The sequence below is a fragment of the Acanthaster planci genome, linkage group LG05 (assembly GCF_054643075.1).
Source record: "Acanthaster planci isolate LZ-2023a linkage group LG05, COTS_SCS, whole genome shotgun sequence".
Taxonomy (NCBI): Eukaryota; Metazoa; Echinodermata; class Asteroidea; order Valvatida; family Acanthasteridae; genus Acanthaster; species Acanthaster planci.
Window position 1 is genome coordinate 23164639 of NC_141781.1, and position 14451 is coordinate 23179089.

Genomic DNA, 14451 nt, shown 5'->3' on the forward strand with positions numbered 1-14451 from the left:
GGTACGAACAAAAGATTGATGAAATTTAGTACACAGTCTAGTGAAGTGATCTTGAACTTCATCGTTTCTTATAAACATAGCACAACTAGATTCGGGTAACATAGTATTATATAATTGATGCATGAAGGTCCCAAGGTGAAGAGAATAAATACCACCCAATTTAAGTGCTTTACAATTATAAAAAAGAGGACTTCTTCGAAGTAGGTGGTACAATTGCGTTCAAGGGGGTTCTAGAGTTGTTTTTTTTTTGAAATCTGCAATGTTCTTGGCGTCAAAAATGTGACCACTTTTTTCTCCTTTAACCAGCAGTTATGCAGTGTTGTGTAGTCACAGTCATGGGTACAACTGGTTTGGGTGACCCTTTCATTAATACCTTTAAAAAATAGAGCAAAGTGTAAACATGTGGTGAGGTTACAGGTGAACTAGTGAGCCAGCCGCTTATATAAACTAAGAATAGTGAAAGTGTTTTATGTTTGACAAATCCCAATTTCGCAAAGAGTTACTCCACATTGCTCTGTTGTTGATAACGGAGATTTTGTAACAAAAGTGTGATTTCGGCTGTGCAAAGTGCATGAACAAAAATAAAAGTGTATGTTATTTTTTACAAGTATTTATGCAGACTCTATTGTTACAGTTCAGTGCAATTCTTTTTACAGAACCCGTCAATCGACCATGTTCCAGTTTGAAAATGCCACAAAACCCTTAATTCACAGTCATGTTAATCGTAGAAGGTTTAAAGATTGTTGCTCATATATTTCACAATATATGTAATAACATTGAAGTTTCCAAATTCCGTACACAAGCACAGAACTTTAAAGAACCTTTTAAATATAATGTAATACTTTGCTGGCTAACGATAACCTTGCCTTACACGATCGTAGGTGGGCCTAGCATTCTGTGCTGCTTCTCAGTCTCTCGTCTCTTGTCAGACAAATTGTCCACGACAACCTTGTCTAGCCGTCGGAACTCAAGTACTGTATGTGGTGCAGTCCACTAATTCAAGCCCCATTAAAAACAGTGTGAAATCAGCATTGTTCAGGGCCCAATAACACGTATGCACAACATCCCTGAGATTTCTGAAACGCACGTTAAATTATTGTATGGTCCCTAATCTTTCACTTTCTTTTCAATTGTATGTGGGTTAACCGATTATATTTTGAGTTATTCCCACAAAAATCCCCCCAGAAAAGTGATTTTTAGGAAGTCTGCTTGCAGCCACTTTCAAGTGGCAACCCTCAACTTTCTCGGGCAATTAGGACCAGTTTTCACCCATATTTTGGTGTTTGTTTTTGCTTTTTTTATTCTGCTCTCAGACGAAAGCCCAAAGACCTCAGGCTGGGGAGTTGATCCTGGCCAAGATTTACACAGTCTCACCATTTTGGGGCCATACAAAATCTCGGTTTTCAAAAGATACTGTGTGGGCACTTTTAATGCTAATGAGCTGGCAAGAAATTCTCATTTGAATTAATAGACTGCACCCTTCGTGTGAGACAAGGTTAACCTTCGGCCTAGTTACATTTAGAATATCCTTCGATCTTACAACACCGTACTGAAAAATAACAGGTGCCATGCTGAGTGGGCAAAAATCTTTGTTTGTTGTGTATGAAAAGAGTTTGAAAAAAGTATTCCCTGTGTATTGAATCACGTTGTATATTTTAGTATTGGGTAGATGAATTGTTATATTCCATTCCTTTCGTTTTGTACTTGATAATGTACGAGCAATAAATCGAAAGATTTATTATCCATTGTGCTATCAGTGTTAATTGTCTAAATAATGACTGGAATCGTATGGAAATTTATGTTTTATTTGAACAGGAAAAATTGTTTGTGCTGAAATTCTTGCTAATTATTGTCATTTTTATGTCATTTTTATTTTTTTTGTATCTATTTCAGCTAACTTGAGGGGATATTTCTACGAATAAGTACCTGTGCCAAAACACAGAAACAAAATGACAAACAGAAGGAAATATTTTTGTCGACCATCCCATTTCTGAGATGCCCGACCAATCAGAGTGCTTTCTTTAACACCGGCCGCCTTATATTGTTGAAATCTGCGCTTTCCCGTTTTCATATGAGCGTAGGACGTTGACTGAGTACGAATGCACAGACTGATATATAATCAGACCCCAAGAACAGCCCCCAAACACCACTTACTAATTTTCATCTGGCAATCGGTTCAGCCATATCCATCATGAGTGGTAAGTTAACTTTTGAAAGGTTTCTTTCTGTTTAGAACTTGTGATGAATACCTGCCATTTGTAAATATTAAAGCCATCTGTAAAATAATTGTTCAATTGGGCTAGGCCTGATTTCAGATATATATGTCCTAGGTCGAGCGGGACCTTACGTCCTCTCTGAAATATAAAATAATTGCTCAATTGGGCCAGGCCGGTTTTATTTCAGATATATATGTCCTAGGTCGAGTAGGGCCTTACATCCACTCTGAAATATAAAAAAATATTGCTCAATTGGGCTAGGCCTGTTTTAATTCTGCATCCCATGAATTCATCACCTATAGAAAAATCAGTATCTTTCTGTATGCATGAGAGATCTGATCGTTCGAGAGGTGATACAGTCGCTTTTGGAGGCACCTACTCCATACAAGTGGCAAGAAGAAATAGGATGACTTAAAGTAACTGTAGGTGATCAGATTATTCATAATTGCAAAATTTGTACGACTTTCCAGGCGAAGCTAATACATTGCAGCATGAGTTGTTTGAATGTTGAACAGAGAGCAGCGTATACAAACATGTCGATTTTTTTTCACACTGGTACCGGTATGTCCGTGAATCCGGACAAGCCAGCACGATTTGACTTTGTTCAAAGTTGTGAAGAACTTCTGTCGTTATTAAATTTCCCCGGACTCTTGTTATTGAGGATGTCTTTCATTACAAGTCTGGAGCCCTGAACGTTAAGTTGAAAATAATTATGTAGTTCAGTTCAAACATGCCCTATTCAGTGGTCGTCACCGTACGTAATCCCTACAGACGTCACAAATGTGTGGAATTATTGCCTGCATATAACTGAGGGTTAATAAAGCCTGGAAAATATCATGTCGCGTATTTTGTTTCTAATTAACCCACTCAAAAGCAAACCTCTCATCGGTTTAAATTATGAGCATCGATACAGGAGACTTTATAGCGCGATTATATTCACTTCAACAGTACAATTCTCCTCATCTATTCGTTATTTGTTGTATATTGTATTATTGTAGTGTATTAACTTGAATAATGAAATTCTTCTTAAATTAAAATCTTAATGCATGTACTGAACCCTCAGGTCCGATTAATTTTTTTTCAGTAGCTGTCAATAATTGGTTAGGTTTAAAATCAATCTCGGCTCTTACCACGGGGACGCTATACATGTACCCCAATTTAACATCATTCTCTGTACCAAGTACTATTGAGCCAGGACAGAAAAGCTGGCGTAAACTATGAGATATTTTATTGCAAGTGATACATTGAAAAACCTTTAAACAACTTTCGATGATGAAATTTCTGGTTGGTGATTTAGGCCTACCTTTAAGCTTAAATCAGTTCAGCGTGTTCTCATTGTAAGCTGTGATGGCTGCATGCAAAACGTCTTTTTAGGTTCAATAGAAAGAATCGATCAGGAATGATTGGTTTACTTGACCCGAACACAGTTGACCCATGAAGTGTAATTTACATGCCCATGACAAAGTCCAAAAACTGAATATTTTCTTCATGTATTTAGGCCTCTATATAGTTGGAAACAAATACATTTTCAAACAACTTAAAGGAACGATAAAAAATAGGAAACTGATATAAATTTGTTTGTTTCTTGAATGTGAATAATTATTTTAGTAAATGGTAACCATTATCAGTTTCATTATGATGTCCTCTTTTGTATGACATCAAGAAATCCAAATTCCCATCACAGATGATTGAGTGGTTTGATGGACCACGTCAGAAATGGCTTTCCCGTCATGTACCTGTTTAGGACTTGAATTTGTACTGTCCAGAGATAATTTTAACTTTACGTAATGCATGTTAACCATTTCAAAGCAATGAGAACAAGGTGAAAAATTTGCACTGAAAGAAACGGGGACATGTTGAAGGACTCGGGGGTTAGGCCGCCGCAAGAAGAAGCCCGTAACAGTGGCTGTCTTTGAATTAATGATTTTGGTAGTGTACTTAATGCTTCATGCTGTGCAAACCTGTGATGCATCTGGTGCAAAGCACTTTCTGACTTGGTCCATTAAACCACTTTGTGCTCAGTCATGTGTGACAGAAATGTGGATTTCTTGGTGTCATACTAAAGATAGCTGAAATGAATATATTTAATACTTACAATAAAGTCACATTCAAGAAACACTCTCGGTTTTTTGAGACACCGTGTTTTTTGTAATTTAGTGTATTACTCAATTTTTACTGAGTGATTTAAGCGTTTTTCAATTTTTGATGTGTAAACGCCAAGCAAATCAGTCTTTCCAATTAAATTGACCACACCTAAGCAAAGTCTATTTTATACTATTCTGGATCCTTTCTCTTGGAAAATCTGCTTTAGACATTAAATTTAGCATAAGGTATTAAACGCGCAACCTTACTGTAAAGCTGTTATTGTCTGCATACAAACTAAAATGGCTAAATTTGTAGCATAGCTACAATATAACCATAGATTGTCAGCAATAAATAGCGTATACCTTGCTTCCATTTGTCTCAACAGAGCACCTTGAGATAATTAAGAAACGAAATCAGTTGTTCAAGGAACTTTACGAAGGAGATGATATGAGAGCGCTCTGTGACGCCCTCTACGTTCAAGACTGTAAGATGATGGTTCCAGGGGAGAAGACAACGGAGGGAAAAGACGGTAGGAAGAAATCGATAAGTTGATGTCAGTAATGTGTGAACATCGATTTTGTGATAAGCATTTGTCAATACATGTACAGTTTTAATTCGTAAAAAGGCCGGATATCTTGGGGTATGTAACATTTAAACAATAGATGTTTTTATCTGATTTGCCGCAAAAAATTCCGGCTAGGGTACAATTTAGTAACTGATTGTGGCTCAGAGGAAATTATGTCTGGAAACGCGGGAATTGGTTGGGGTCTGGAACTTCTGAAATTGTAACTTTTGTTGACGAAAATCATCTCGCTGTAAACTGAGCTTGTATTTTGGACTATACCATTGTACCATGTGGGTGATAGTCGGATCGCAGTGCTTTCTCGTGAAGAACCCCGTAAATTGACTTTGAACTGATCCAGTTTTCTTTTCAAATTTTGCCTTACACTTTTTCGTATTAATGTGCTTTTGAATTTCTGTTTTCGTGTGTGTGTTTGTTTGTTTGTTTTTTTTGGCTGCTTTAGTATTACCCGTTGATAATTATTCCTGCAACATCTGTACCCACACCACTCCTGTAAATCGGTGCCCGTTTACGGATAAAAAATTTAAAGCGAAACAAATCTTTACACGGTGGTCGACGGACCATTTTAAAGAAAAGAGAACAGAATTTGTATCTCTCGAAAACTGCAGCATTCTGGGCGGAAGTATTATACAGATTGACCGAAACTTACTTTCTTTCAAATAAGATATTCAAGAATTATTCGGCAATTCTAATTTGTGATTTTACCAATGGCGTAACCTACCATTAAAATATGAACCTGCTAAAATCGTAGTAAAAACTCCTCATTTGCATAGTAATCGACATGCATCATTGTAATTTTGTAGAATATGCATTATTAGGCTAGTATGAAAGGAAGAGGTTTTAGTTTTTTTTTTTTTTTCAAAGAGCATTATTGAAATGGCGTTCTTTCCAATTTTATGTGTTGCATGCTACCAGATGCACAGAAACTCTTAGCTTCATTCAAAAGTGAGGGCGCTGTGTTGGTGAATCTTCATGCCATTGAAGTAGCACCAATTGGTGGCGGCGAGTTGCTTTATGAACGCGGCGATTATGACTTCGCAAAGGCCGACAACACGCCCTTCAAAATGGGCAAGTAAGTCAACGAAATCAAATAATTTCAAGTGAATGTGGCTAGACTTAGTTTTAAAGTCTCATCAAATCTAAAAAAAAAAAAAAATACCGGTGATGGCATTCCATTTGCATTTGTGTAGTTTGAATTATTTTAATTATCATAAAATTCCCGCTAATAATTGATTTTCTCTTTCACAGGTATTTGGTGATCTGGAAGCTTACAGACGGCGAATACAAACGATACACTGAGATTCTTAACAGTGGAAAGCAACAGTAAGGCATTACAAGCAACACCGTTTGAAAGAAAAAGCGACATTTCAAAGTCTTGCTCAAGTTTGGAGAATGTTTACAAAGTTTATCTAGGATAAGCAAAAGTTTTTGGTTTCTGTCAGTAGCATTTTGACTGTTAGCATATTGAATTTGTGTGTATTTTGCATTATCTTGGGTGTTGGTCTCATGTTGAAGATTTAAAGCTTTATCCTCGACCCTCTTTTGAAAGAATTACTGATAAAAATGACTTAACTAACGGCAGATTAGTGAAATAATGCCTACAAATACCGTTACAAATTAAGTTTATTGTATGTCATGCCATATTTTCATTGGTCCAGACGAATCACGCTATCGGTGTTTAAAATTGCGTTTCATCCCATGATTATTGTGAGTTGTATAATCTGCCGTTTCAATGCCAGCTATGTCATAAGCAGCGAAATGCCCTATTGTTTGAGCCTGTTTCTGTGTCAATGGTACATTTTTGTTTTTTTGTTTACATCAAATCAATTAGACGGTTGTGCTATTCCAGTCAGTTTTTTGTCATGATATCTACGGAACTTCAAAACATGGATGAAACATTATGGTTTTGAAGACGGACGGAAATGTCCCCAAAGGATTTTAGCTTACGAGTGTAACACGTTCGAGTGACGTAAAACGATATAGCGAATCGGTCTTCGACGCTACATCGCAGTAACAATTCAAGGCGCTGGTCTTTTACATGTTTTGTGTGTTGTTTTTGTTCCCTTTTTGCGTGTTTGCTTGTTTTTTGTTTACTTGTTTTTTAGTCTTGTCTTTTAGCCTAGCGTAAAAGAGTGGCTCTAACACTCAAATATAAAAAAAATGCCCAAAATTTACCTTTTCTCTTCACGTTCACCAGTTTATGTTTTTCTTTTAGAATGTGATATGGTAAAGTTGGGACAGCAAAATGGCATAATTCGTTAGTTTCTTTGTTTCTTCATGTTCTAAAATGAATTTCAAAAACGAAATAGAAATTAGTGCACGTTTATAAAAATTCAGTCACAAATTAAAAAAAATTGAAGAGAATTAAAGAAAATACATGCAAAAAGCTGAACTGTTATATTTGGATGCCAACCAAATCATAGTTTTTCCTGCTGAAATTCAATGAATCGTCATGAAAATAATTCAGTTTGGCTCATTTCATGTTGTAGGCATTACATCAATTCAGTTCAGGGACAACGCCACGCTTTTTCAAACCACCTCACAGCTGGGGGATCCCCTGAAACTTGGCTGTCCCATGCGGAATGCATTTGAATCTTTGCATGAATAAAACGGCTTTCATTATGAGCATAACCGTGAAGTTAATTTAATTCAACAAAAGGGTTCATTGGAAGTTCATAGCCGCAAGCATGGATTGAGCACATCAGTGGAAAGGACTATCGTTTTCTTTTGTTGGAATGTCTTTAAGCATATAGATGTTGTGCGAGAACGATACGTCTGAGTTTCACAAGACTGTCGTGAAAATGAGTCTAAAACATTATTTAAAAATCTTTTGAAGCTAAGCAGGTGAAAAACATGTCGAAGGGCCGTAGCAAAGCGGATCTTAGATTTTTGTGTTGTTACATTTTAGGTTGCGAGCCTTTATTGTTGAAGGCAAAATTATTTTTTCTTTTTTCTTCTGTCAACATGTTTCAGTTCGTTATATTTGCAACCTTCTAATTTCAGTCCTTTATTTTGTAACTGTCAATTCATATAATAATGAAACATTATATATTCCGCACGCTCTGTTGTCCTTTGCTATAGAAATGCACATGAAGTGTTGTCTGTGCAGATATTATTAAACGGCTTAACTATGGGTAGAATCAGCTGTTGACTGTTCCGTGAATTTTGTTTTGGCCTTACCTGTCAGGGAACTGCTCTTCGCAACAGCTGAAAGTGTGTAAACAATCCGTTTTCTTAGTTTTGCACGTAAGTGTCCATGTGTATGAGTTTGCAACATATCTAATCGGACATAGATTCAGCAGAATCTTTTAGTCAAAGGAAAAATCAGGTGAAGTTATCAGTTGAGTAAACTTGCAGAGTATACGCTCATTAGAATTACAAAGCTAAAATGCCCTGTTGTCGCACGTCCATTAGGAAGCCTAAATTGGGTGAAGATGGGCTACTGTGAAGCAAGCATATTTATGATCACGACAATATGATGGCAGAATTCTTTTATTTGTCAGCATTGTGCATACTTAGTTCAACTGTACGCGAATCCACTTCTGGACCAATCTAAGTACATACGTGAAAGCGTTCCTATTGGATTCAAAAACACATTGCTCTTCAGAAATATTGATACTAAGTTCTACCAGCTCACTTTCCTTTAATTCCATTGATGCAACGCAAGGGCACTGATGACATGTTTGGGAAGAAGTAAAAAAAAATCATTTCTGGCAGATGTGGTGTAAATAAAAGTGTCCCGACTTTTGGATTTCCTGATGCGGAGTGTGATTTGGCTCGTCAATACCTCCAACAAAAACAGAACGCACTATCAGAATGATTTGTGTGTTCATTTTGTTTTGAGATAACCACGGTTTATATACTGGAAAATTTTCCTGTAAGATGTGATTAATACGGAGGTAGAATGTGTGATGTCGGTGCCAAAGCCTACATACAGTCCAGGCGTGATATTTAAGAAATACATTTTATTTAATGTAAATTTACAGCTTTACATAGAAAAGGAAGCTTGTTACCCTTTTAAGTAAGTTTGAGTGGGGGTACTCCAGTTGTGTACGGACGAGTCCGGTGACCATAGCACTCAAGTTTGTCATCGACAATATACAACGGCTGCCACTAATGGTTGTAGGCATTGCGACATTACAGTCGGACCAAGTCATTGCTCTGTGACATTCGCTTCGTAGTAAGCTCAGCACATTTCTTCAACCATGTTGAAATGTCCAATGAAACATTGTTGGATTTGTTTATATTGGCGTCCTACTGCAGTGTCCACAAAAACACAAATGGAAAACTTTTTGCCGTTCTTAACCGAAAAACAAAACTCTAACAAACTGCGTCTCCTAATTTTAGTTGAAAAAAGATCGTTTTTTTTAGACATTTAGCGTGGGTTCCATATTTTCAAGATCTCCAGTGGCTGCGAAGTCAAAGTATGGATATCTAGGTAGAAATAATTGGTCTTCGCTAAAGTATTCGTCCATGTTTCTTCGTCGGATTCTTTGCATTTCGCCTGTCACTTGCTCGTACCTTGGTGGGGGAAGATAAGGACATTCTGTGGAAGAAAAGAGATGGAGTTTTAGACTGGCAGGAGAGAATCGAGGCTTGATTCTTTGTGTTTTACAATCTACACGCAAATAATACACAAAATAATGGTTGAGAACAAACTTCAGACTAAAAGAGTACTAATAGTAGCCCAATTCCACTTGTCGCAGAAATATTATTAATCTGAATTTAGATGTCTTCTGCTTCACACATCTTTGAAATCGTTAAGCTTCAAAACGCCATATTTACTATCAACTATGGTTGCGTTATGCAACACTTATTAAGTTTTCACTCTTTGAGCAATACAACTCGCCGTTAAACTCAAACATCATAAATCTCACCAGTATTTTGCACACCTTGGTTCTCCAGTGGTGCGCCTTGATCACTGGTAGGGTGTGTCCACAGTGGTACGGAACCCACAGTTATTGGGAATTTTGCTGAGTGGGTGCGGTCCTTACACTAAAAATGCCGACGAAACATTAACATGGGAATCAGTGGCCTGCATATGTGCCAAAAACTTTGGGATTATGGGCTATGACTTTCCCCACCATGGAAATTTGAAAGAATTGGGGTAGGGGTTGCTCCATGACACCATGACTACCGGGTAGTATTTATCATGCAGATTTACATCTGTAATGCGTATTATACTCACGCAGAACCTTACATCAAAGCGGCGTATATCTTTGGTTTCCTTGTTAGCGCTATTAAATACACTTTAGTTGTTGGAAAGTCTGAAAAATCCTCCTCAAGCTGCTTTGATTTTGCTCACCACGAAAAGGTGGGTTGGGATGATTCAATTGCCCATCCCACTGGTGAAAAAGTTGGGGAGGGGATTTATATACCCCACCGGGGATGTACGCATATTTGTGGAATCGTAAAAATGATTAAATTCGTTTACTGAATTGGACAGTGTTCCAAATCAAAATCTCCGACTGTTTTTCTGTATTTCTTTTGGAGTCAAAGCAATTCGCCTTTCCACCATATTTCGGTGGCCGTATCTAACTTTCTTTACCTACCTGAACAAAATAGTCGATGCTGATGAGATTGCATCCTGCCAAATCAGAAGAGGGTACTGGTGGAATCGGTAATGGTCCCACATTGTAATCTGATACACGACCCCTTGGACAGGCAACTGTGGATTTTTCTTTTGCTAAAACCTTTTTTGCTGTTTCTCTTGTCGCCCTCTTGTCTTGATAGGAAATTTTCTGAAAACACGAAAGACAAGTAACAAATTAAGCAACAGAAACAACTTAATGGCTACAACCAAAAGAGATACGTACACCCAGGAATAAAACCCCAGTTTTTCTTTCACGAAATATCTACTTTACCTGAACAAGATATACTGTAAAGTCTCTGTGTTCTGATAGATCACGGTTGTCCACCTGACCATTGACATAGATGGATTCGCCAGGAACATATCCTTGCTTGGAAAGACCGACGGAAACGACCGCCTCGATGTCCGGGCCACAACCGCAAAAATTGCGAATTTCATTGTCAATGGCCATTGGCTCCTGAAAAATATACAGGTAGTAAATGATGATAAAGGAGTTTGAAATTAAAGAAATGAGATAATAACAAAATTACAGTTTCAGTTATTATTCTGTCGTCACAGTTTGTTTTATTTCACTGGATGGCCTTTTGGCAATCCTTGCGTGCACACTTCAGCACCTTTGTTCGTTTTAGAGTAATTATAACCATGTATTTGTAACCAAGGTAACAAACCTGTATCGAAGGTATAAGGTTGAGATCCACGTCCGGTCCCAATACGGTAAAGTGCTTCTCAGTTTTGTACTTCTTGTTCTTCAAAGATTTCGGTATTGCCACAACAACTTTAGTCTTGTACCGCACATAGCCATTCAGTCCCTCAAATGATGCAGGTAGATCTGTCTTTGGAAGTTGGAACTGGAAGGGGAAATTGTGCCTTCCCGACGGAAGGGTTAGATCTTGTGTACCTGAGTCTTTTTGACCTGCAGTTGAATGAAAAAGACACTTTGTAAACCAATAAGTCTGGTTTTTGTGTTCCACCCCATATATTTTCCATGCACTGGTTGTTTGAAGTTGATGTCCAACAAAGAGCAAATAGTTGCATTTCAATCTCTTTCTCCGAACTCAAGACTGCGATGCTCTTTATTACATGCAGAAAAAAGATGTTCGTGTATAGGTATATCTGAAGTTGTATTGTTTGCCTTCACGTCTTTTGGTACTTAGTGTGTAATTTATATCTTAGTTGTGTGAGTTCATTGTCTACAGACGAAAATGTTTCCGAAAGAAATAAAGTCAACATTGTCTTACCTAGGTTACTGAGTAGAGATTATGCATATCAGTTTATATGCAAAAGTCGAAAGCACCAGAAATTATGAAAAAATGATATGCTAAATCCTTTCGCACTGAAGTCCTCAATTATACTATAAAAGCACCTCAGCGTGTGTAGATAAAATAATCTCTAATCTGCGAGAAACAAACCTGATCCAAACAACACAAGGGTGTTGTCAAAGTAAACTTCACTGGCTTGATGTCTCTCGTATGTACTGGTACCATCTTGCCATTGTCTCTGACTCGGGCCTTGGATGTATTCCAATCTGTAGTCAGGATGACCGCTACGAAGGTTTTGTTGGTCTTTGGTAATCCATACGATTTTCGCCTTTCCTTTAAACTGCATTGATATTCCTATTCGAAGCAGATATCTTCAAGTTACTTGGCTCTACCTTTGCCAATCATAGGAAATATGCTGTTCATAAACTGGGTAATTTATCTCTGCAAATTTTAATGTGGACTCTTATGTAAAATGTTTATCATATTTGCATTTGATTTCGTTATTTGCAGAATGAGTCAGATTAATTAATGTTTATTTAATTAAGAAGCGTTTAAAGTATGACAAACGTTTGACTGAAACTTTTCAGAGTGGTTAAATAACGTAATCAGGGAATCGGGCTGATTATTCTAGAGTGCCAAGGAGCAGCGCAAGGGTCGTTTAAATGTTTGAAATTTTACTTACCTTGGACATTTTTCAGTCCCATCTCTTCATCGGTTTGAACATCTACTATCGCCCATCCTTTAACGATGTCACCTTGAGAAAACACATCTCTGTTGCTGTCGTAAACGATCTCTAAATCTCTCAGTATGCCCATGGTGGTTGAGTTTGAATTCTACTTCAGCTTGATTATCATATCCCAGTGGCAAATTTTGTTCAATACGACTCAATGTCACACGCAAAACGCTTCCATATTGGGTCAACAAAGCTGGTACTTGTACAAATCAATATCGGTTCGCCACATCGCGTGTTTCACCGTGGTTGAACTTTGATTTTTGGTTTGGCTTTGTTGACGGGATTTGGTCAACAGAAACTCCAAGCAAAGGCTCGAAGGTCGTTAAGGATCAACAGTGATATGTAAACATTTGCATCAGGTATAGACATGCATTGTAATGAGTACAAAAATAAGAGAAAATGGATTCCCAGGTGACACAGCCTGATACATATCAAGTGGTCCGAGGTGTTTAACGTTTGTCATTTTCAATCAAAGTTGTAATGACTCGAGTAAATGACTCGACTCGAGTCCAGCTCGAGTCATACTTTTGTGCGACTCGACTCGAGTGTCTGCGAATGAATGACTCGACTCAAATATCTCAAGGAGACTCAACTCGAGAACATGCTTATAAGAGTCGAGTCTCAAAAAATTAAAAGTAACTTTTTGGCCCCCAAAAGAAATTGAAATCAGACTCACCGCTCTGCTCTTATATCGATCGTGAATACGTAGCACAGGATGTATAGGCCTACACAGCATGCGGCACAGCGCGGCCCGGTGATTTCTTCTTCCTCCATGCATGGAAAGCATACCAAAAAAATTAGTTACATTTAGTTATGTTTTTATTGTATTTTGTGCCATACTTTGTGAGTCAAATTGACTCGAGCTCGGTACTTGAATCGACTCGATTTGATTACGCAAAGTAACTCGACTCGACTTCCTGACCTCATGACTCGACTCGACTTGAGTCACCAAATTTAGTGACTGTGTTCAATTCACTAATACATGAATTAACAAATTCATTTCAGGTTAATTTCACGTTGTAACTAATCACTAACTATTATATTTCATTGAGTGGCCATCATAGTCCTTGTTGAAAAAGTTAGTATTAACAAACAACACTTGTATAAATATCAGCGTTCAGACATCGTGTGAAAAGTGAATTAGTTTTGTGGTTTTTTTTACCCCCGAGGAGGGACCTACATCAATTTTTATTTCTTTATGTCCTCAAGAATATTTCGGCTAAGTGTAACAACAAAAGAAAAAATGTTGATAACAAGACCCTCAAATGTGAAAAGATATATTATTGTCAGCGTGTATATAAAAGAATACAATAAATTTGAAATAAGACGTCCAGAAAATTGTATATTGATCAACAAAATACACTCTGACCGTGTACTGAACCCTTGAAAAACGTGGGAGTGAAAATTCTGGGAACCTTGTATGACTTTGCCACTTCTGGAAGAGGCAATAACTTTGCTGTTGTATATCTAATTAGCAAAATAAGCAATTTTGTATAAGGTCTGTGCTACTGATGTTCGAATGATTCAAATTGACATATTGCCCAATTTACAGGGTTTTGACATACGGCGTCAATGTTTTCTTCAATTAAAATCTTGGCACAAATTGATTTGAACTAGACCCCTTTGTGTGAGGCGCCTGTTTCTTGTGTAACTTCAACAGCAGTTGTTGGTTGATTTTGCAACATATACCCTTGAGCCAAGAAGCCTTTCAAAGACCTACACGTGAGGCAGAAGACGATGATTATGTGTCTGAAGATGATGACAAGTACGCCTGTTCCAGTGGTGACGTCATGCAAAGTAGACATAATTTTTCACTCCCAAGTTTTTCACCAGAAAAGAATTAGCAGAGAAATTCTATGTGTTGGAATTATAATCAAGCAAAGAAGTTATACATGCCTCGCGCCCAAAAGGGGCAGTTTTGGGAAACCCCGATCCTTTTCCAATCACATGCAATCATGTGTAAAAAGGACAGTCTGTCTCCGGAG

At 37.6% G+C, this 14451-nt stretch overlaps 3 protein-coding genes across 17 annotated transcripts in view; 2 read left to right on the plus strand and 1 right to left on the minus strand.

Moving 5' to 3' along the window:
* Nucleotides 1-14451, plus strand: part of LOC110979608 (DNA polymerase subunit gamma-1-like) — a 105744-nt gene that overhangs the window by 35692 nt on the left and 55601 nt on the right. The gene's annotated exons all lie outside the window — the stretch shown is intronic.
* On the plus strand, nt 2047-8027 carry LOC110979596 (uncharacterized). Its single transcript, XM_022235554.2, has 4 exons — nt 2047-2198; nt 4687-4830; nt 5800-5956; nt 6133-8027. Exons 1-4 carry the CDS (start codon nt 2192-2194, stop codon nt 6209-6211), a joined length of 387 nt encoding a protein of 128 aa, XP_022091246.2. The 5' UTR covers nt 2047-2191; the 3' UTR covers nt 6212-8027.
* LOC110979595 (arrestin domain-containing protein 3-like) lies at nt 8359-12925 on the minus strand. Of its 2 annotated transcripts, none has more exons than XM_022235553.2 (7): nt 12416-12925; nt 11884-12087; nt 11143-11387; nt 10749-10931; nt 10437-10625; nt 9777-9879; nt 8359-9430 (listed from the first exon to the last, which is right to left on the minus strand). In XM_022235553.2, the coding sequence occupies exons 1-7, from the start codon at nt 12546-12548 to the stop codon at nt 9252-9254; spliced, it is 1236 nt and encodes a 411-aa protein (XP_022091245.2). In that variant the 5' UTR covers nt 12549-12925; the 3' UTR covers nt 8359-9251. The 2 variants fall into 2 exon arrangements, with proteins under 2 accessions (XP_022091245.2, XP_022091243.2); XM_022235551.2 differs by having other exon boundaries at nt 9762-9879; nt 12416-12911.

Excerpts from the sequence above, each read along its gene's own strand:
- LOC110979596 (XM_022235554.2), top strand. Across the intron at positions 4,831-5,799 it reads GACAACGGAGGGAAAAGACG|ATGCACAGAAACTCTTAGCT; the intron begins GTAGGAAGAAAT and ends GCATGCTACCAG. Across the intron at positions 5,957-6,132 it reads ACGCCCTTCAAAATGGGCAA|GTATTTGGTGATCTGGAAGC; the intron begins GTAAGTCAACGA and ends TCTCTTTCACAG.
- LOC110979595 (XM_022235551.2), bottom strand. The coding sequence starts at position 12,548 with ATGGGCATACTGAGAGATTTAGAGATCGTTTACGACAGCAACAGAGAT. Across the intron at positions 12,088-12,415 it reads GGGACTGAAAAATGTCCAAG|GAATATCAATGCAGTTTAAA; the intron begins GTAAGTAAAATT and ends TGCTTCGAATAG. Across the intron at positions 11,388-11,883 it reads CCTTGTGTTGTTTGGATCAG|GTCAAAAAGACTCAGGTACA; the intron begins GTTTGTTTCTCG and ends ATTCAACTGCAG.